Source organism: Pristiophorus japonicus, chromosome 15 (assembly GCF_044704955.1).
Source record: "Pristiophorus japonicus isolate sPriJap1 chromosome 15, sPriJap1.hap1, whole genome shotgun sequence".
NCBI classification, from domain to species: Eukaryota; Metazoa; Chordata; class Chondrichthyes; family Pristiophoridae; genus Pristiophorus; species Pristiophorus japonicus.
The window spans coordinates 82,470,716-82,493,803 of NC_091991.1; the positions used below are offsets into that span (position 1 = coordinate 82,470,716).

The 23,088-nt window shown below is 46.1% G+C and overlaps 1 protein-coding gene across 2 annotated transcripts in view; it reads right to left on the reverse strand.

Moving 5' to 3' along the window:
* pnpla8 (patatin-like phospholipase domain containing 8) overlaps positions 1 to 23,088 on the reverse strand; it is a 115,564-nt gene that overhangs the window by 50,975 nt on the left and 41,501 nt on the right. For both annotated transcript variants that reach the window (XM_070900658.1, XM_070900657.1), the window contains exons 5-7: positions 19,339 to 19,433; positions 14,507 to 14,678; positions 5,540 to 5,597 (exon numbers count right to left, since the gene is read on the reverse strand). In XM_070900658.1, coding sequence (XP_070756759.1) covers positions 5,540 to 5,597; positions 14,507 to 14,678; positions 19,339 to 19,433 — 325 coding nt within the window. The remainder of the gene's footprint in view (positions 1 to 5,539; positions 5,598 to 14,506; positions 14,679 to 19,338; positions 19,434 to 23,088) is intronic.

Genomic DNA, 23,088 nt, shown 5'->3' on the forward strand with positions numbered 1-23,088 from the left:
GGGGAAAGGAGAAGGGAGGGGGAAAGGAGAAGGGAGGGGGAAAGGAGAAGGGAGGGGGAAAGGAGAAGGGAGGGGGAAAGGAGAAGGGAGGGGAAAGGAGAAGGGAGGGGGAAAGGAGAAGGGAGGGGGAAAGGAGAAGGGAGGGGGAAAGGAGAAGGGAGGGGGAAAGGAGAAGGGAGGGGGAAAGGAGAAGGGAGGGGGAAAGGAGAAGGGAGGGGGAAAGGAGAAGGGAGGGGGAAAGGAGAAGGGAGGGGGGAAAGGAGAAGGGAGGGGGAAAGGAGAAGGGAGGGGGAAAGGAGAAGGGAGGGGGAAAGGAGAAGGGAGGGGGAAAGGAGAAGGGAGGGGGAAAGGAGAAGGGAGGGGGAAAGGAGAAGGGAGGGGGAAAGGAGAAGGGAGGGGGAAAGGAGAAGGGAGGGGGAAAGGAGAAGGGAGGGGGAAAGGAGAAGGGAGGGGGAAAGGAGAAGGGAGGGGGAAAGGAGAAGGGAGGGGGAAAGGAGAAGGGAGGGGGAAAGGAGAAGGGAGGGGGAAAGGAGAAGGGAGGGGGAAAGGAGAAGGGAGGGGGAAAACAGAAGGGAGGGGGAAAGGAGAAGGGAGGGGAAAGGAGAAGGGAGGGGGAAAGGAGAAGGGAGGGGGAAAGGAGAAGGGAGGGGGAAAGGAGAAGGGAGGGGGAAAGGAGAAGGGAGGGGGAAAGGAGAAGGGAGGGGGAAAGGAGAAGGGAGGGGGAAAGGAGAGGGAGGGGGAGGGGGGGGAGGAGAAAGGGGGGGGAGGAGAAAGGGGGGGGAGGAGAAAGGGGGGGGAGGAGAAAGGGGGGGGAGGAGAAAGGGGGGGGAGGAGAAAGGGGGGGGAGGAGAAAGGGGGGGGAGGAGAAAGGGGGGGGAGGAGAAAGGGGGGGGAGGAGAAAGGGGGGGAGGAGAAAGGGGGGGGAGGAGAAAGGGGGGGGAGGAGAAAGGGGGGGAGGAGAAAGGGGGGGAGGAGAAAGGGGGGGAGGAGAAAGGGGGGGAGGAGAAAGGGGGGGAGGAGAAAGGGGGGGAGGAAAGAGGAGAAGGAGGAGAAGGGGGGGGGAGGGAGGAGAAGGGGGGGGGAGGGAGGAGAAAGGGGGGGGAGGGAGGAGAAAGGGGGGGGAGGGAGGAGAAAGGGGGGGGGGAGGGAGGAGAAAGGGGGGGGGGAGGGAGGAGAAAGGGGGGGGGAGGGAGGAGAAAGGGGGGGGGAGGGAGGAGAAAGGGGGGGGAGGGAGGAGAAAGGGGGGGGAGGGAGGAGAAAGGGGGGGGAGGGAGGAGAAAGGGGGGGGAGGGAGGAGAAAGGGGGGGGGGGGAGGGAGGAAAGGGGGGGGGGAGGGAGGAGAAAGGGGGGGGGGGAGGGAGGAGAAAGGGGGGGGAGGGAGGAGAAAGGGGGGGGGAGGGAGGAGAAAGGGGGGGAGGGAGGAGAAAGGGGGGGGAGGGAGGAGAAAGGGGGGGGAGGGAGGAGAAAGGGGGGGGAGGGAGGAGAAAGGGGGGGGAGGGAGGAGAAAGGGGGGGGGAGGGAGGAGAAAGGGGGGGGGGAGGGAGGAGAAAGGGGGGGGGAGGGAGGAGAAAGGGGGGGAGGGAGGAGAAAGGGGGGGAGGGAGGAGAAAGGGGGGGGGGGGAGGGAGGAGAAAGGGGGGGGGGAGGAGGGAGGAGAAAGGGGGGGGGAGGGAGGAGAAAGGGGGGAGGAGGGAGGAGAAAGGGGGGGAGGGAGGAGAAAGGGGGGGGAATGGGCCGGGCCCGGCGGCCGGGCCCAAGAATTCGGGCAGGGCCCGTCCCCAGCACCAGATTTACAGGTAGGTGACGTTGGGTCGGGTCGGGTCCGGGGTCGGGAGTGCGGGTTGGATCAGGGGAAGCGCGGGTCAGAGCCGGTCGGAGGGGGGGTCGTGGCAAGGTCGGGGGGGGGGAGGAGGTGGAGGGCGGTCGGTTCGTGTCGGGGGCGGGGGAGTGGGAGTCGGGTCGGTGTCGCGGTCGGGTCCGGGGGTGAGGGAGCGGGAATTGAGTCAGGTCGGGAGGAAGCAGGAGCTGGGCTAGGGGCTGCATGCTTCGGGCCCCTCCCACACAGTTTTGGGCGCCTGGAGCTACTGCACATGCGCGCCCACTGTAGCGCGCATGTGCAGAGGTCCCGGCACTGTTTTCAGCGCAGGGACCTAGCTCCGCCCCCACAGCTCGTGCTGCGCCACGCCGAGGGCCAGAGGACCAGCAGGGAGCCGGAGAATCTGGAAGTTTTTTTTAGGCGCACTTTGTGGCGCGAAAAACGGGCGTCCAGGTCGGGGCTGTGCCGTTCTAGACATGGCCCGAAACTTGGGCCCATTAAGTGGACTGTGACTGGAATACTGGAAAATTCCTGCTCTAGACTATTTGATGCCACGCGAGCTCAGCCAAGCAGATACCGTGGCCCTAGAAGTTTTGATGATATTACTATTGCTTTCGACAGGTAATTTGCTAATAAAAAATACAATTACTATTTTGAAAGCCCTGTGGTTTTAGCACCTTCGGATATCTGTTGAAGACTGCAGAAAGGTAAAAGTGGAAGCTATCAGGCTCTGCAGCATATGTGACTACAAGCAAAACCCATGGGAAGTGGGGATTTCAGACCTTAAGTTCGGAGCGCAGGCTGTCGTATAACTCTGGTTTCTCAGAGTTCAGTTGCACGGAAAAGCAGGAACTGTTGGAAACATCATCTGGCAAGATGCAATTGGTGTTTCCCCTATCACACCATGTCAACAAGTATATGGACAATGCTGGAGCTTCAGAATCTCAAAAAATATAAGACAGCTGTATAACATGACCTGCCATCAGTAATGTGCAGTGTAATGTCACAGTATTTTAAATTCAATTACACCATTTAGCGTTCCAATATAAATTTTGTAGAATAAACTGACCAGAATCATAAGGCACCAAAATACTTCATACTATCTTTCACGCAATAATTTAACTATTTTAAACCCTATGATAGCAGAAGTACAACTTTAACATGGACTTAAATACAATCGATAATGACACTTTAATGCAAAAGTGAGGGAGTGCTGCATTGTTGGAGGTGCCATCTTTCAGACGAGACATTAATCTAAGGCCGAGTCTGCCCTCTAGGGTGGGTGTAAAAGATACCATGCCATGATTCAAAGAGCAAAAGGGAAGTCTTGATCAATGTTTAGCCCTCAACAAACACTGCCATAAATAAATGAACAGTTCTTTTATTTACGGAACCTTGCTGTGTACAAATTGGTTGCTGCATTTACCTACAAAACAGTGACTAAACTTCAAAAGTAATTAATTGGTTGTGAGAACTGTCCTGAGAAAGCGAACGGGGCTATATAAATGCAAATTATTTTAAAACTTAACAGGTACAACTATAAACATTTCACAATTGGAGAAGGTGCAGAGATTTACTGGAATGGTACCATGGATGTGAGACAGACAGTTACATGGAGAGACCAGAGAAGCTGGGATCATTCCCCCTAGAGCAGAGAAGGATATGGGGAGATTTAATAGAGGTGTTCAAAATCATGAACAGTTTTGCTAGAGTAAATAAGGAGAAACAGTTACCAGTGGCAGAAGAGCTGGTAACCAGAGGGCACAGAGTTAAGGTAATTAGCAAAAGTTCCAGAAGTAGGATGAGGAGAATTTTTTTTTTTTTTTACACAGCGAGTTATGATCTGGAATGCACTGTCTGAAAGGGTGGTGAAAGCAGATTCAATAATAAATTTCAAAAGGGAATTGGATAAATAAGGGGAAACATTTACAGGGTTATGGGGAAGGGCAGGGGAGGTGCAATCCAACTAATTGGATAGCTCTTTCAAAGAGCTGGCACAGGCACAACGAGCCAAATGGCCTCCTTCTGTGATGCATCATTCTATAATATTTAGATACCAACTGCAATTATATAATGTAGGATAATTTATATAATAAAAGTGGGTAAATAGAGGGCATACATTTAAGATTATCCAACAGCAAAGGGAGAGGTTGGGAGAATGATGTTTATTTTTATGCAAATGGTTGTTAGGATTTAAAATGCCCTACCATAAACAAAATCCATAATAACTGCTAATGGGAAGCGGATAAATATTTGAAAAATAGTAACTTGAAAGAACAGGAGAATGGGACTAAGTGAGTAGCTCTTTCAGGCAGGAAGATCTCGCTCTGTGCGACTAAAAAAAAGCCTACAATTTTATGATCTATCCTCTTGTTCCCTTAACTATTTTCCATAGCTAGACAAGTTCAGTCGCTTCCTTTCCAGGCCAAGCACAAGTTTCTCACTCTTTCCTCAAACTCAGATCTTTGACACTGAGGATAAGCCTCGTGGGCTCTTCTCGGCACTGTCTTGAGCACTTGAATGTCTCCCTGGTGTCTTGGAAACCAGAAGAGGAGAAAGTACTCAAGGTGAGGTTTGACCAGGGCACAAGAGTTTGGTCACAACTTGAATTAATATGCGAGCTCCACAAATCACAAAGCTCACAGATGCAAATTAGTCACACAAGTGACATGTCAGCCAAGATTATGTGCTCAAGTCCTGAAGTGGGACTGGAACCCACAACCTGTGAACCCAGAGGAGAGAGCAACCATCTGAGCCAAGCTGCCATATGGTATTGCACTGCCATTGTATTCACCATCCCAAGACACAATGCTCCAGTAGGAAGAAAACCTGCCAGGAGGGGAGTCCACGAAAGAATATGAATTGCATACAAGCGGACACTGTCTACATACATTTTTGATCTTGTATGCATGCATATAAGATAATCTTTTAATATTTATTCAATATCAATGGTGGAGGCTCACAGAATAGCATTTATATCCACAAAATAAAAATCATAATCATAAAGATTAAATTTTAATGCTCTTATTGCACAAAGCAAATTATATGGGATCAAAGATGAAACATTAATCTCCGAAGTCTAATCCTTAATGCAGTCCCCCTTCTCCAATCATCACAAAATTGCATACATCAGCCCTTCTCCTATATCCCTCAGTCCGGACCTCACCCTCTCTCATGGAATACCATCATCTCATATCTTCCACGAGTTACAATTTTCATCTGAACAACTACAGCAACTCAAGTATTCAAGCAAAAATGACACTCTTCACTCTTCACATAAGTACCTGATTTAACTGTTAAAATGTAAGCTTATTCTATTTTGTAACTTGTACATTTGATATGCATTACCTCTTCCCTGTCACTGATTTCAAAAATGAGCAATCATTCCATCATTATATTCACATACTTGCAGTAACTGGTTTGCTGCCTACCTTCCATTATTACAAGCCTATTTTCTACCTATATTTTCTCTGGCAAAATTGATCATTGTTAATTATACTAAAGTAAAATTCTACTCCAGAGAGCGTTCACCAAAATTATCTCTGCTAAGGCAAAATACAGTTACTTCTATCCAGCACTAATGAGATTCAGGGCCAAAGGAGTACCGTATAATTTTTTCATCGGAAGACTAATGGCAATGATTACAAGAGTACACAATACATTAAGTCAGTAAGCCGAGCACGTATGCATTAAAGTACAGAAATTTGCAATACAAAGAACTCACCTTAGGACTTTTAGGGTTCCTTGCAGTTTGAATTAAAAGGTCTTCACCCATTCTTTCCCTATAATTGAGAGCATTATTAGTCACAGTTAAAAAAAGATCAGAACTCCAAGCTAAACCGCAACAAAAGATACAATTGTAAGCCATTGATAGTTACTATGTCAGTATATATGTCCCAGATCTTGTGATTTATAACCCACCGGACGAATTTATTCATCGAGGTCTCTCTCATAAATGGGGATGGAGTGGCAAAATTGTTATATGACTGAACAGCGAAAATTAGCCTATTTCTGCAAACGGTGGTCATCGAATAAAAATTATTCGCGGAGTCTCTTTATTCTATTAAAATCAAAATTATATTATAAAGTATTAATGAACTGTCATGAAAATATTTCTGAATTCAAGCTTCAGTATTAATGTAGTGACTATTGCAAACAATACAGGTTTTAAAATTGTAAAACAAAGTTAGTAACATTGATTTTTAAAGTTTTTACATGCTTCACATTTTCTAAAATCAACAACACATGTTGAGGATACTGAAGAAAATGGAAATTTTCTATGGTGCGTTTCGCCTAAAATATTTAGAAAGTTCCTTACTCTTAAAACAAGTATCCACCATACTTTACAACCATTAACCAGGAGAAACCCCAAGGACGTTTTCTGAATTGAACAGGTTATGGTTTCACTCGTTATTTAGTTTCCTTTACCTTGTGAAGCACAAGTTCAAGCTCCTGGGACAATCAGTGACTCCAGAGGCCAGCTATCCAAGTGCCATATTTTCCCTCCATCCCTAAAACTGTGAAGCAAGAATCTTAACCAAGGTTAATTGTTACTGATGGAAGAAACAAATCCACTGCCAAAAGTTTCTTGATCTGAACTTTTCCATGACCACCTTCTTAGGCGGCCCCTAGAATCGAGGATGACTTGCTTCCATGCCAAAAAGGGATGAGTTCACAGGTGTTTCAATGAAGGACCTGATATTCCAGATCCCGAACTGCATATTGAAGGATGGAACATGCCTGTGCGTGGATTTTTTTAATGTGTGGTGGCCGTTGCACACCAGCCACCATGCGGGCTTGACAGAGCTCGGTCTTGGTCCAGTGGCAAGGGTTAACCAGGACGACTGGAGACCTGCTCTGCTGCACGGACCTAGCGCTCATACATATCTCAGTATGGGCTGGTCCTTGCTGCTCCTGGGCCCTGCTGCCCCTGGGCCCACGCTTCTGGGCCCCGAACTCACCCCTCTCCTGGGCCCCGATCACGGCGCACTGCAATCTCTCGCCGTTCCTTCGCCCCGACCTCGCCACTCCTGCTGTAACTGCCCATGCTCCAGTGACATGGATTATGGTGACATCCAATCCAGTCGCCCTCTTCACAGCCATTGCCCTCCTGAACCGGCTCACGCTGTACTTGCAGTGGTATGCTCCAGGTCGGGGCCGCAGCATGCCGAACCTTTTATGGCCCCGATCCTGCCGCTGATGGTCTCTCGCAGGTCGGAGCTGCCATGCTGTCCAGGGGCCGCCGCACGCTGTTCCTTTTATGGCTCCGACCTGCCACCGACGACCTACTGCATGGTTAAATAACTCTGGTCTAGAAGACAATGGTTAATTTTTCAGTGAACTTCAACAGGCAACAACAATCTCTGCAAGAAAGTTTCACAGCCTGGAAAAGTCTTGTGTAAGTGTGATCCATTGTTATTCTGCAAAGACATTTTAGATATGTACAAAATGTTGAGGTAAAGGGGAAGAATCTCTTGTGTTCAGGCCCTAAACATGAAGGTGGAGGTTTAGTACTGTCAACTGTTATGATAGCGTTCTGGTCAGGATTTTGTAGATCACAACGTGACATTATCCGTGCTACTGCACAGGGTGAACACTGGCATGGAACAGGCCAACCTAATCCAATTGTATTGGTGGTTTTGGACAGCGCTCCAACCAAAGATATAGGTGGGTTTTTTCTCACTCAGCTGCCACAAAAGGCTACAAATTCTTTAACTGGATTGATACAGGTTTGTAATGTGGGTCTTTACTCGCCACATACCATCACCCCGCTGAGAGCAAGGGGAAAAGACCTACTTCCAGGCTTCATAAGTGCCTTTCTGAAACTAGCAGTCAGCAATGCCCATGAATGGCCAAGTCATCTTTAGGCAAAACTGAAATGAGTAGTAGAGAAAATGCTAGAATCCATTATTAAGGACGTGGTAACAGAGCACTTAGAAAATAATAGGATTGGGCAGAGTCAACACGGATTTATGAAAGGGAAATCATGTTTGACAAATCTGTTAGTTTCTTGAGTTGCAACTAGCAAAATAGATAAAGGGGGAACCAGTGCATGTGGTGTATTTGGATTTTCAGAAGGCATTTGATAAGGTGCCACACAAGAGGTTATTAAACAAAATTAAGGCTCATGGGATTGTGGATTGGTTAACGGACAGAAAACAGATAGTAGGAATAAACGGGTCATTTTCAGGTTGGCAGGCTATAACTAGTGGAGTACTGCAAGGATCGGTGCTTGGGCCCCAGCTATTCACAATCTTTATCAATGATTTAGATGAGGATACCAAATGTAATATAACCAAGTTTGCTGATGATACAAAGCAAGATGGGAATGGAAGTTGTGAGGAGGCTGCAAAGAGGCTTCAAGGGGAACAAGGCAGGCTGAGTGGGCAAGAACATGGCAAATGAATATAGTGTGGAGAAATGAGAAGCTATCCACTTTGGTCACCTACCATCAAGGGCGCTATTCGGCACCGAGCTTGCGGCCAACATCTCGCCGTAGGCAACTAGGCCTATATAGCAGTGCCTGGTCTCCAGTCATCTTGGACCCCCTTGCCACTTGACCAAGACCTTGCTCATCTTAGCCGGTATGGTATGCGAGTTCTTTTAACGTGGAGTGGCCTTTGCACACCGGTTACCATGCGGGCTTAGCTGAACAAGGTCTTGTTCCAGTGGCAAGGGGGTCCAAGACGACTGGAGACCAGGCACTGCTGTATAGGCCGAGTTGCCTACGGCGAGATGTTGGCCGCAAGTTCGGCGCCGAATAGCGCCCCTGATAGTAGGTGACCAAAGTGGATAACTTCCCATTTCTCCACACTATATTCATTTATATGCACATTAAATGCACATTATATGTACATCACCCGCGCCATGACAGGAGCTGACGACTGCTGGACGGACCACCGCTTAATCCGATCCATCATCGACATCAACATAGCCCCAAAACGGAGGGGGCAGCAGAAGCAGTGCCGCAAAAAAGTCAATGCCGGGGCACTTAAAGACCCAGCTAAGAGGGCCCTATACAGCCAGTGCCTCACAACTAACTTGGCGTGCCTTGATGATCCTGAGACACAGAATGGCCACAGTGCTTGGTCTGCCCTCTAGGCCTCCATAACCAGTACCTGTGAAGAGACGCTTGGTCACTCAACCAGAAAACACCAGGACTGGTTTGATGAGAATGATCAAGAGATCCAAGAACTAATAGATCGCAAGCGCAGAGCATTTCTGAGCCTTAAGCAGCAACCCAACTCGGGAGCTGAAAAGCAACATTACAGGCGGCTCAGGGCCGAGGACCAACAAAAAAACCCGGGACCTAAAGTATAGGTGGTGGATGGAGAAAGCGCAGGAGATACAACAATTAGCCGACAGTCCTGATATGCGAGGATTCTTCATCGCAGTCAAGGCCACCTACCGTCCAAACGCCCAAGGTCCCACCCCACTACTGGCTAAGAACGGGGAAACACTCATCAAGGACACAGAGGCAATCCGGGCCCACTTTGAAGATCTCCTCGATCGAGACTCTGTCTTTGACTACAGTGTTCTCGACTCCATCCCGCAGCATGCGACCCGCCACCACCTCAGTGAAACCACAATGTTGCACGAGGTAGGAAAAGCCATAAGTCAGCTCAAAAACAACAAGGCTATGGGAGCGGATGGAATCCCTGCTGAGGCGCTAAAATATGGCGGAGAGGCGCTGTTGGCGCGGATACATGACTGCATCTGGAGGGAGGAGAGCATGCCGGGAGATCTCAGAGATGCAGTGATTGTGACCATCTTCAAAAAAGGGGACAAGTCCGACTGCGGCAACTACAGAGGAATCTCCCTGCTATCAGCCACTGAGAAAGTTGTCACTAGAGTCTCCTCCCTGTGGCCGAGGAGCTCTTCCCGGAGTCACAGTGCGAATTCTGTCCCTATGGGGCATAACGGACATGATTTTTGCAGCGCATCAGCGGCAGAAAAAAAAGGCAGGGAGCAGCGCCAGCCCTTATACATGGCCCTCTTCGACCTTACAAAGGACTTTGACAGTGTCAACCGCGAGGGTCTATGGAGCGTTCTCGTCCGTTTCGGATGGCCCCAAAAGTTCATTAACATCCTCCGCCTGCTCCATGACCAACGGATCTATTACAGACCCAATTCGCGTCCGGACTGGAGTCAAACAGGGCTGTGTCATCGCCCCAACCCTCTTCTCAATCTTCCTCGTTGCCATGCTCCACCTCACAGTCAACAAGCGCCCCGCTGGAGTGGAACTAAACTACAGAACAAGTGGGAAACTGTTCAACCTTCGCCGTCTCCAGGCCAGGTCCAAGACTGCCCCAACCTCTGTCGTCGAGCCACAGTACGCAGACGACGCCTGCATCTGCGTACACTCAGAGGCTGAATTCCAGGACATAAGAACATAAGAATTAGGAACAGGAGTAGGCCATCTAGCCCCTCGAGCCTGCTCCGCCATTTAACAAGATCATAGCTGATCTGGCCGTGGACTCAGCTCCACTTACCTGCCCGCTCCCCGTAACCCTTAATTCCCTTATTTGTTAAAAATCTATCTATCTGTGACTTGAATACATTCAATGAGCTAGCCTCAACTGCTTCCTTGGGCAGAGAATTCCACAGATTCACAATCCTCTGGGAGAAGAAATTCCTTCTCAACTCGGTTTTAAATTGGCTCCCCCGTATTTTGAGGCTGTGCCCCCGAGTTCTGGTCTCCCCGACCAGTGGAAACAACCTCTCTGCCTCTATCTTGTCTATCCCTTTCATGATTTTAAATGTTTCTGTAAGATCACCCCTCATCCTTCTGAACTCCAACGAGTTAAGACCCAGTCTACTCAATCTATCATCATAAGGTAACCCCCTCATCTCCGGAATCAGCCGAGTGAATCGTCTCTGTACCCCCTCCAAAGCTAGTATATCCTTCCTCAAGTAAGGTGACCAAAACTGCACGCAGTACTCTAGGTGCGGCCTCACCAATACCCTATAAAGTTGCAGAAGGACCTCCCTGCTTTTGTACTCCATCCCTCTCGCAATGAAGGCCAACATTCCATTCGCCTTCCTGATTACCTGCTGCACCTGCAAACTAACTTTTTGGGATTCACGCACAAGGACCCCAGGTCCCTCTGTACTGCAGCATGTTGTAATTTCGCCCCATTCAAATAATATTCCCTTTTACTGTTTTTTTTTCCCCCCCAAGGTGGATGACCTCACACTTTCCGACATTGTATTCCATCTGCCAAACCTTAGCCCATTCGCTTAACCTATCTAAATCTCTTTGCAGCCTTTCTGTGTCCTCTACACAACCCGCTTTCCCACTAATCTTGGTGTCATCTGCAAATTTTGTTACACTACACTCTGTCCCCTCTTCCAGGTCATCTATGTATATTGTAAACAGTTGTGGTCCCAGCACCGATCCCTGTGGCACACCACTAACCACCGATTTCCAACCCGAAAAGGACCCATTTATCCCGACTCTGTTTTCTGTTCGCCAGCCAATTCTCTATCCATGCTAATACATTTCCTCTGACTCAGCGTATCTTTATCTTCTGCAGTAACCTTTTGTGTGGCACCTTATCGAATGCCTTTGGAAAATCTAAATACACCACATCCATCGGTACACCTCTATCCACCATGCTCGTTATATCCTCAAAGAATTCCAGTAAATTAGTTAAACATGATTTCCCCTTCATGAATCCATGCTGCGTCTGCTTGATTGCATTATTCCTATCTAGATGTCCCGTTATTTCTTCCTTAATGATAGTTTCAAGCATTTTCCCCACTACAGATGTTAAACTAACCGGCCTATAGTTAACTGCCTTTTGTCTGCCCCTTTTTTAAACATAGGCGTTACATTAGCTGCTTTCCAATCCGCTGGTACCTCCGCAGAGTCCAGAGACATTGTCGATATATTTACCGAGGCGTACAAAAGAATGGGCCTTATGCTAAACATCCGTAAGACAAAAGGTCCTCTACCAGCCGGTCCTCGCCGCACAGCACTGCCCCCCCAGTCATCAAGATCCACGGCGCAGCCCTGGACAACGTGGACCATTTCCCATACCTCAGGAGCCTCTCATCCACAAAGCAGACACTGAGGAGGAGATTCAACACCGCCTCCAGTGCGTCAGCACAGCCTTCGGCCGCCTGAGGAGAAGAGTGTTCGAAGATGAGGCCCTCAAATTTACCACCAAGCTCATGGTCTACAGGGCTGTAGTAATACCCGCCCTCCTGTATGGCTCAGAGACATGGAGCATGTACAGTAGAGACCTCAAGTCACTGGAGAAATACCACCAACGATGCCTCCGCAAGATCCTACAAATTCCTTGGCAGAACAGATGCACCTTACATTAGCGTCCTCAACCTGACTACACTTGATCAGCGTCGCTGGGCGGGCCACGTCGTCCGCATGACAGACACGAGACTCCCGAAACAAGCGCTCTACTCGGAATTCCTTTATAGCAAACGAGCCAAAGGTGGACAGAGGAAACGTTACAAAGACACCCTCAAAGTCTCCCTGGTAAAGTGCAGCATCCCCACCGACTCCTGGGAGTCCCTGGCCGAAGACCGCCCTGGGTGGAGGAGGCGGATCCGGGAGGGTGTTCAGCACCTCGAGACTCGTTGGCGAGTGCAGGCGGAAGATAAGCGCAGGCTGCGGAAGGAACGTGCGGCAAACCTGTCCCACCCTCTCTTACCCTCAACGACTGTCTATCCCACCTGTGGCAGGGACTGTGGCTCTCGCATTGGACTGTACAGCCACCTAAGGACTCATTCTAAGAGTGGAAGCAAGTCTTCCTCGATTCCGAGGTACTGCCTATGATGATGATGATATCCACTGGTAGAAAAAATAGTAAAGCAGAGTGTTTTTTAAATGGTGAGAGAATGGGAAAGGTTGGTGTTCAGAGGGACCTGGGTGTCCTTGTACAAGAATCACTGAAAATTAATATGCATATCCAGCAAGCAATTAAGAAAGTATGTTGGCCTTTATTACAAGAGAATTTGAGTATAAAAGAGTAAAGACGTCTTACTGCAAATATATAGTGCCCTAGTGAGACCACACCTGGAGTATTGTGTACAGTTTTGGTCTCCTTACCCAAGGAAGGATATACTTGCCATAGAGGGAGTACAACGAAGGTTCACCAGACTGATTCCTCGGATGGGGGGATTGTCTTATGAGGACAGATTGAGTAGACTAGGCCTATATTCGAGTTTAGAAGAATGAGAGGTGATCTCATTGAAACATATAACATTCTTACAGGGCTTGACAAGGTAGATGCAGGGAGGATGTTTCCCCTGGCTGGGGAGTCTAGAACCAGGGGTCACAGTCTCAGAATAAGGGGTCGGCCATTTAGGACTAAGATGAGGAGAAATTTCTTCACTCAGAGGGTGGTGAATCTTTGGAATTCTCTGCCCCCCAAGGGCTGTGGAGGCTCAATCTTGAGTTGCAAGTTTCTTTTTTACTTAAAAGATTGCTACAAATTGCAAGATTTAAAAGTTTTGGTTCGAAGATAATTTGCAACCTGTGGACTGCGTGGTAGGACAAGTATAATTTTCATTGAAGAAAATCCAGTCATCTCCCAAAGTGCTGACTCATGGTAGGGGCATAATTCTACAAGTTCCAGCTCACTGTACTTCATCCAAGTTAACGATCTTTATACAAAACCATAATAGTAGCAAACCAGAGGCCGAATTTGTCCTCATCCACCATGCATGCATATACAGCACAGGACACTGGACAATCAGGAGTGGGAACCCCAGCATATTTTTACACCTCTTCAGCCCAAGGGAACTGAATCCAATTGCACTAAATCCAACTGCAGTTTTGCCCCATGAGAGATTAACTGACAACACATACCATGGATTGGATCAAATCGAAGGTTGCCCTGGCCTGCATGGCACTGTACCATACTAGCTGTAGTATTTAACCACTGGGTCATAGGGAAGGGTTACAAAACTTTCACCTATTGGTTTTTTTATTGTAAGCTACAATTGAAGGCTTCTGTAAACAATAGCAACACGTTTACAATTAAAGTGACTTCCAGTTTTTCCTTATTTTTCAAGTCTTAAGCCCAGAAATTGCATCAGCGATTTCATCGTCACCGTGCCCACCTATGGCGCAGGCTTACCCTTGCTGGCAACAGGGTAGGCTGGCCTCAAGTGCAATTGTGCGGCTAAGTAAGACTGCCACTAATTGTAATTGGGAAACGGCCGTTGAAAGCAAGCTCGAGAGCACATTACGGGATATTTGTTGCTGCAGCAGCTCTTAGAGGGCTGTTGTCACCTTTACAAAAGTGTGCTAAACATGATGTAATGGGGAAATGCAGGAGGCCAAATAAAACTAAATATCAATGTTTCTTACAAAAAACACATGTCCCCAGTCAATTTTGGGAAGATAATCTAGATTTAAGAAGCCTATTTCAATAAGACAAGCCAATGCATTAGTGATGCTCCGATTTTATATTGGCAAGAGGAGTACTAGGGGTGCAGTTTGGCCAAACTATTTGAATTTCAGCATGGGATGTGTCCTCATCATGACTCCTTCATTGCAGGGGAATGAAGCTAGCAGAAAATCAGCCTCCCTTTGGACCACTTTTTTTTCTTAAACTGGCACAGAGGCTGACATGGATGGCACCCTAAATGCCTACATGTGCCCGCTGAGGCTCCTGGGTGCAGGCAGTTATTAGAAGAAAATAAAAGAATATCCAAAACTTACTTCAGTATTTTTTCCCAGGGCTCGCTCTCATAAAAGGCATGACTCCAGCCCATTTTCATCGTCCCCACTATCACATTCTGTTTAAATACATCAGTACCTAGTTTCCGGTACATCTCCTCACAATCATCCAGTGGAATCTGGAAAAACCCCAACGTGAAGGCCAGTATGGCACCTGAAAATGATAATCACAAATCAATACAATCAGTCCACTTGAACCATGAAAAACACCCAACAGTACAATTACACATTTGGACCTGTCCAGCCAATTAAATCTGGAAAGCATTTTGAGCTGTACAATGCAAGGATGAAATAACTGGCGGTGACAGCAATTTGAGTGCGACTTTGCCTGCAACAGACTGGTACTAATATGCTTAATGAGCTTGCTGACAACTTGGAACCCATTATTATGGTGAACATGCTGACTGTCTGTGCAGATAGGTACTCTTGGCAGAAAAAAACTAATTCTAAAAAAGAAATTTGTCTCAGACAGTGGAGCAGAACAGGCAGTATTGGATCGGCCGCCAGTTATACACAGTGCCTGATATTCAGTTCCAGCGACTGCAATGTAACTGAATATCAGGCGCTGCGTATAACGGGCGCCGATTCAATACTGCAATAGTTTAAAGCCTTTTTAACCAAGAGAGTTACTGGACTGTTTATTTCATCACCTTATTCATAAGCAATATGCAACAACAGAGATGATGATGATAGAGTGAGGCAGAGGATACACGGTTTTCCAATAAACTATGTAATGAATAAAGAGTTTATTTAGAGTTTATTTTTACTTGGGTTTGTTGCAAAGTTAGTTTTATTTCCAAATTTGCCAAGCCTTGGTATTGGGCTTTGATTCCTGTTGGCACGGTTAGGCAATGATGTCTTGCTGTTTTATGAAAATAAAAACTTTGCATATAAGCCAATCAGCTGCGGACGTGATAAGCATGACAGAAATGTGGCGTGACGGAGAGGCTGTAGTTGCTGGGTCAATTGAAATTCTCAAGACGGAGATTGATAATTTTTTTGAGGTTAAAGGTATCAAGGGAAATAGAGCAAAGGTGGGTAAATGGAACTGAGGTAGTGAAATCTGAGGCGGCAGCTCAGAAATTACAAAATGAGTTGGACAAAATATGTAATTGATTGAATCCTGAGACGAGAGGGCTATCCTATGAAGAGATTGAGTAGAACTCTCTGGAGTTTAGAAGAATGAGAGGTGATCTCATTGAAACATACAAGATTGAGGGGAGTTGACAGGATAGATGCTGTTACCCCTGGCTGGAGAGTCTAGAACTAAGGGACACAGTCTCAGGATAAGGGATCGGCCATTTAAGACTGAGATGAGGAGGAATTTCTTCACTCAGAGGGTTGCGAATCTCTGGAATTCTCTACCCCAAAGGGCTATGGATGGCTCAATCGTTGAGTATGTTCAAGGCTGAGATAGATAGATTTTTGGACTCGAGGGGAATCAAAGGATACGGAGATTGGATGGGAAAATGGTGGAAGGTCGAAGATTAACCATGTTCGTATTGAATGGCGGAGCAGGCTCAAGAGGTTGTATGGCTTACTCCTGCTCCTAATTTTTATATTTTTTTCTCAATTGGGCAGAACTATGACAGATTAAATTGAATGCATAGATGTAGAGTATTGCACACAGAAAGGAAAAATGGGCAATACTGTACTTGCTCTCCTTGAATGGTGAACCAAAGATGAAGTTGAAAGAGACCCAAGTGGATGATGCCCAGCATGGTCAACCATTGTAGTACAGAATACTGAAGTATAAAGCCAAGACAATAGTGTACACGTCAGGGGAAGTCATACTCATGCTATATAGTGCTCTGTAGTTGAAGTGCAAATCAGCCATAATCAAATGGAACGGTAGGGCAGGCCTGAGGGGCTGAATATCCTACTCATGTTCCTATGATTAGACCACATCTCAAGTACTGAGCCCAGACACAGAGAGACATTCAAACATTAAGAATACAAGAACTGTTTGGCTGATCCCTAGTGTTATAAAGAAAGTTGTAAAGAAAGACTGCGAGAAATGTGTGCTTTTCAGCCCGTAAAGCATGCATAGTGAGGTAAACATGTTAGTAAACAGCATAGAAAAGGGAAATCTAGAAAATCACAACAAATTAAATTGAGAGAGTACGAGAAGGGGACAAAGTTCCAAATTAATAAAATGCAAAATGAGGGCCTCAGGAAGTTCTTCATACACAGTTATCAATGTATGGAATGACTTCTGGACAGAGTAGTGGAAGCATAACTACTGGAATTATTTAACAACTGGATGCTGCAATAGGGAAATGTCGGGTCTTTCTGGGCAGAATAGTCTTCATGTGTAATTATAGAGACTGGAGAATGGCAAATATAGTTCCAATATAGACCTAGTCATTACAGGCCAGTTAGCATAACATCCATAGCATGAAAAGTGCTTGAGAAATAGCTTGCATTTATATAGCGCCCTTCATGACCTCAGGAGAACCCAAAGTGCTTTACAGCCAATGAAGTACTTTTGAAATGTAGTCAGTGTTGCAAAGTAGAAAACGCAGCAGTCAATCTGCGCACAGCAAAGTCCCACAAACGGCAATGTGAAAATGACCAATCTGTTCTAGAAATGTCCGAGTTTGCAGCACATAATCATCCCGTTTATCTTCTCTTATTTTTCCAGTTTACTTGTATATGGCCCAGAACCACTGCTTTATTCTTAATGCAGTATCCCAGAGGGGCCGGAATTGTTAACAACCAGTGCCCTCTAGTGTTCATGAACAGCACCTGGCATGAATTTGGTAAAACGCACTGCCCCAGTTAGAACATGAATGGACTTCCAATTATAAATAAGGAAATGGAAAAGTAATGAGATTTATGAGATTACATGGAAAAATTAGATAAAAGGTTTTTTCAAATCAGATTTATTAGTGAAATGTGGCTATTAGTTATAATCTAAGAGATACAACAACTCATTTTAAAACTACCCAGCAGCAGCATGTTAATCAAACCTTTCAATTCATCAATGTACTTTTTTGGAGTATTAACTTCAATTTGGTGCATTACGTAATACCCTTCCCTTAATGGCAGGGAGGGGTGGGTAACATCACCTTGCTCCTTTGGTGAAGGACTCATCCCCCTATGCTGCTGCGTACAAGCCCCAGTTTTGAATTGCATTTATAGCTCTTTCACTGCCATAGGAACTTGAATGAAAGCTTAACGCCCAACTATAAGTTCAAGTGTGGCATATAAAGGTTGCAAGCTTGGAAAGATCAACCTCCAATCACTGACCATGATATAGTGCCAAGTGACTGCAACCTACAGATTCAGAGTTTGGCAATTGCCCTCAGTGCAGCATTATTTATACACAAAGCAGGGTAGCTGGAATGCAACATCACAGAAAATGCTAGCTGAGGCCGACAGCAAAAAGAAAGACTTGCATTTATATCACGTCTTTCACGACCACTGGACATTGCAAAGTGCTTTAACCAATTAAGTACTTTTTGAAGTGTAGTCACTGTTGTAATGGGGTCTACAGGGCTGTAGTAATACCCACCCTCCTGTATGGGTCAGAGACATGGACCATGTACAGTAGACACCTCAAGTCGCTGGAGAAATACCACTAATGATGTCTCCGCAAGATCCTACAAACCCCTGGGAGAACAGAGGCACCAACATTAGTGTCCTCGACCAGGCCAACATCCCAGTGTTGAAGCACTGATCACACTTGATCAGCTCCACTAGGCAGGCCACATAGTTCGCATGCCAGACACGAGACTCCCAAAGCAAGTGCTCTACTCGGAACTCCTTCACGGCAAACGAGCCAAAGGCAGGCAGTGGAAGCATTACAACAACACTCTCAAAGTCTCCCTGACAAAGTGCGACATCCCCACTGACACCTGGGAGTCCCTGGCCAAAGACTGTCCTAAGTGGAGGAAGTGCATCCGGGAGGGCGCTGAGCACCTTGAGTCTCATCGCCGAAAGCATGCAGAAATCAAGCGCAGGCTGCAGAAAGAGCGTGTGGCAAATCTGTCCCACCGACCCCTTCCCTCAACGACTATCTGTCCCACTTGTGATAGTCTGTGGCTCTCATTTTGGACTGTTCAGCCACCTAAGAACTCATGCTAAGAGTGAAAGCAAGTCTTCCTTGATTCCGAGGGACTGCCTATGATGATAAGGTAGGAAACATGGCACACAATTTGGCACACAGCAAGCTTACACAAACAGCAATGTGATAATGGCCAGATAATCTGTTTTAGTGATGTTGATTGAGGGATAAAAATTAGCTGGGTACTAGGGATAACTCCCCTGCTCTTCTTCAAAATAGTACCATGGGATCTTATATGTCCACCTGAGAGGGCAGAGGAGGCCTCAGTTTAACGTCTCATCCAAAAGATGGCACCTCCAACAATGCAGCTCTCCCTCAGTATTGCACTGGAGTATCAGGCTAAATTTTTGTGCTCAAGTCCCTGGAGTGGGAATCCACAACCTTCTGACTCAGAGGCAAAGGTGCTACCAATTAAGCCACTACTGATATCAGTGAAGGGAGTTCTTCCATTTTGTGTTGGAAGCTCGTAGTGCTATATCTTTTAGAAGTCCGAAGTGTTTCAATTAGAGAATATGCTTCTCCGCCAAAATCCATCCAGCAATTTTACCAGAGCATAATTATCACTCAGCAGTCACAGGGCCAAACTGTCAGAGGACATATTTAGGATGATGCCAATAAGTTCTTGTTCCACAAAGAATAATCAGGGCAATGGACTTTTGGGTGCGATAATGGCTGTCCTGACTCATATCTATTGAGGCTTACTCAAATTCGCCCCCTCCCTTCCCCCGATACACATGTAACCTACCTGTGCTAACTCCGCAGATGTAGTCGAAGAGTTGATAGACTTGTTTTCCTGTCAATTCTTCAAGTTTACGAAGGGTTTGAAGAGCAACCAGTCCCCTGCGACAAAGAAAACATTTCTTTCAACACCTGCTCGATCTATTTTCAGATCCAAGTTCACACCTTCTCAGTAAAAGTAAAAATCAATCATTTCTAACTCAAGTGGTGCACCAAATAATGTAGCTACAATCAAAATGTTATGTTTTATGCACTGTAAATAAACATTAATTTTTAATGCTCTCAATTCAAATAATGTACAAATTATATAAATCTATCTGCTATCATGGCAGATTACTTACCATTGGTGCAAGTCATGACTAATCACAAATCAGTGCAGCGAATTGGGAAAGACTTTTTTTTTTGCATGTGTTTAAGTTATGAAGAATTAGTTATGTTTGGTACTGTGCATTTACACAAAGTTTCTATCAACACCATTAGACAAGTGGTACCTTGAGATACAGAGCTTTATCAAGAAAAAAAGACTTGCATTTATATAACACCTTTCACGACCACCGGACATCTCAAAGCGCTTTACAGCCAATGAAGTATAGTCACTGTTTTAATGTAGGAAACCCGGCAGTCAATTTGCGCACAGCAAACTCCCACAAACAGCAATGTGATAAATGACTAGATAATTTGTTTTTGTTATGTTGATTGAGGGATAAATATTGGCCAGGACACCAGGGATAACTCCCCTGCTCTTCTTCGAAATAGTGCAATGGGATCTTTTACATCCACTTGAGAGCAGATGGGGCCTCGGTTTAATGTCTCATCTGAAAGACGGCACCTCCAACAGTGCAGCACTCCCTCAGCACTGCACTGGAGTGTCAGCCGAGGTTTGTGCACTCAGGTCCCTGGAGTGGGACTTGAACCCACAATCTTCGGACTCCGAGGCGAGTGTGCTACCCACTGAGCCACAGCTGACACTGCTCTCGCCCAAGGTGAACAGAGCAGAAGATACAATAATGGACTAAATGCTTAAGGAGCTGGATGACCACGTGGGATCCACTTGGCCCCAGTGGTGAGCCAGACTTCAGAAATGTACCAGTCAGCTCCCTGGGCTCAGTCGACCTGAAAGTTCTGCAAGATCAGCTCCCAGAAATGCAGACCTTCCTGGCAAACTTGAGATAGAAAGACGACAACATAAGAGAAGTCAACGCATCAAGACGACATTTAGCCCATTAAGACTGCTCCATCCAGAATCCATGCATCATTATTCCATCGTGCATTTCACTCCCACACCACCTGGGTGATCTCCGACTTTACAGAACACTAATTTCCTTCCCCAACCTCCGAGAAAACAAACATCAAGCAGTATTAAATATCTCCATAACCCTCCATCAAGCTTTTCAACAAATGACACATAATCATGCAAGATCAGAGAAGACAGATGGAAACAAAAACCCACAAGGTTATAAATTATAGAAAACATCTATGTTACATTTTTTTTTATTTAAATTGTAACAAAGCCAAGGTTCATTTAAAAAAAATGGAAACCATGCTTGCTGTTTATCAAATGTGATTTTGGCCTTTTAGCTCAACAACCTGTAGGCTGCACACAAATATCTTTGCCTGTTGGTAATACATATGAAATTCAAATTTAAAACGACTTTTCTTGACTGCTCTCTGGAAGAAATTTCCATTTCTTGTGGGTCTGTAGCAAATGGCCAGTGGGGGGATTATAGGTGGAGGAATGAGTGAAAAGCACAGCCAAGGTTTGGTGAACATGTGGTAGCTTCAAAGAATTTCCCATAATTTATACTAAATTATTTTCTAACAGATCAAAACAGGCTTCATTAATTCCTCAGACCATATTGGGAAAGTTGAGACTGAGCTAATAACTAGAAAGGCTCTCTCATCAGGGAGGATCCTGCTAGAAAATACGTTGTTTCAAAGTTATCACCTACGACATCATAGGTTATTTTTTTTGGTATCAAGACCTTCAGATTCACTTTCTAATTCACTTGTTTGCATCATGTATCCAAGTCATTATGTCAAGAATGAATTCTTGTGTCCATGTTACAAGTTTCTAAGACAGCTGTTAAGACACTGAAAAAGGACTCGATAGAATTTTTTTTACAATTGCTTGATTATGTTGGTCGCAGAGCTGAAAGTATCAGAAATCAAGTACTGCAATTCTATTTAATTGGAGGCTTTGGGGAGTCAGGTGAGCCACCCGCTGCATAATACCTAGCCTCTGATATGTTCTGGTAGTCACAACATTTGTGTGACTGATCCAATTGAGTTTCTGTTCAATGTTTTTTTTATTTATTCGTTCACGGGATGTGGGCGTCACTGGCAAGGGCAGCATTTATTGCCCATCCCTAATTGCTCTCGAGAAGATGGTGGTGAGCCGCTTTCTTGAACCGCTGCAGTATCATGTGGTGAAGGTGGTCCCAAAGTGCATGTCATTATATGCTACGAGGAGCTGCTGCTCTCAAGATTCGCCCTGTTACTTACCTGAGCTCAGTTGCAATTAATTTGTTTTCAACTATTTATTCTTTTTGGACTGGTTTGTATTGTTTTAAATACAGCCAACAGCAGTTTTGTTCTCCCCCTTCAACAAGAAGTCTTCTGTCTCTCCCCCCATTTGTATGCTCATTGGAAAATGCAACTTTTACATGAGGGCTTCCTAGAGCCAGCATCAAGAACTACTCGTCTCACATAACACAACCACCTACAGACTGCAAGGTCCACCTGAATGATGCGTTTTTAAGTTGGCTTTGCTTCACTGTTTGGAAGGACCTTCTTTAGCAGCACGTTGCATTAATGTTCCAGTATAAAACTATTTAGGCTTGAACATTGCGTTCCTTCTGTTGCTTCAAAATGACTATAGCAATCCCTTAGTTCGCATGCCAGACACGAGACTCCCAAAGCAAGTGCTCTACTCGAAGCTCCTTCACGGCAAACAAGCAAACGATGGGCAGCGGAAAACGCTACAAGAACACCCTCAAAGCCTCCCTGATAAAGTGTGACATCCCCACTGGCACCTGGGAGTCCCTGGCCCAAGACCACCCTAAGTGGAGGAAGTGCATCAGAGAGGGCGCTGAGCACCTCGAGTCTCAACGCCGAGAGCATGCAGAAATCAAGCGCAGGCAGCGGAAAGAGCGTGCGGAAAATCAGTCCCACTCACCCCTTCCCTCAGCAACTATCTGTCCCACCTGTGACAGGGACTGTTCTCATATTTGACTGTTCAGCCATCAAAGAACTCGCTTCAGGAGTGGAAGCAAGTTTTCCTCGATTCCAAGGGACTGCCTATGATGATGATAGCAATCTCTTCCTCAGGAAGGGAGAAGCTGCTGGTAAACAGTTTCCAGTTGACGGTAAACAGTTTCCAGTTGACACCTCCAGGGCTCAAAGTAGTGCAATTATTCCACTGGCTCAGGGCGAGGAATAAACTGATCCCTCGCTGCAACTGTCTCGAGCCCTTGCAGCGTTTGAGCTGAAGGGTATGAAATTCTTCCCATATGCATCTGCTGGATTAGACCCACAGAAGAAAGCCCGAGAGACCATCTGTTAACCAGAAAGAAGCCTTTGCCCCTAACCTCAAGTACGCAGTGAGGCTCTGCAGGTCTTGTCTGTACCTGGGGTGAAGTTTGTAAATGAAAGCAAATACTCACGTGGTTGTTGTAAATAAACTTTGCTCAGTTGCTTTAAGAAAAGCTACTTTTGGTTAGTGTTAATTGTTTAGCACTAGCTAACATTCTGAGCTTTG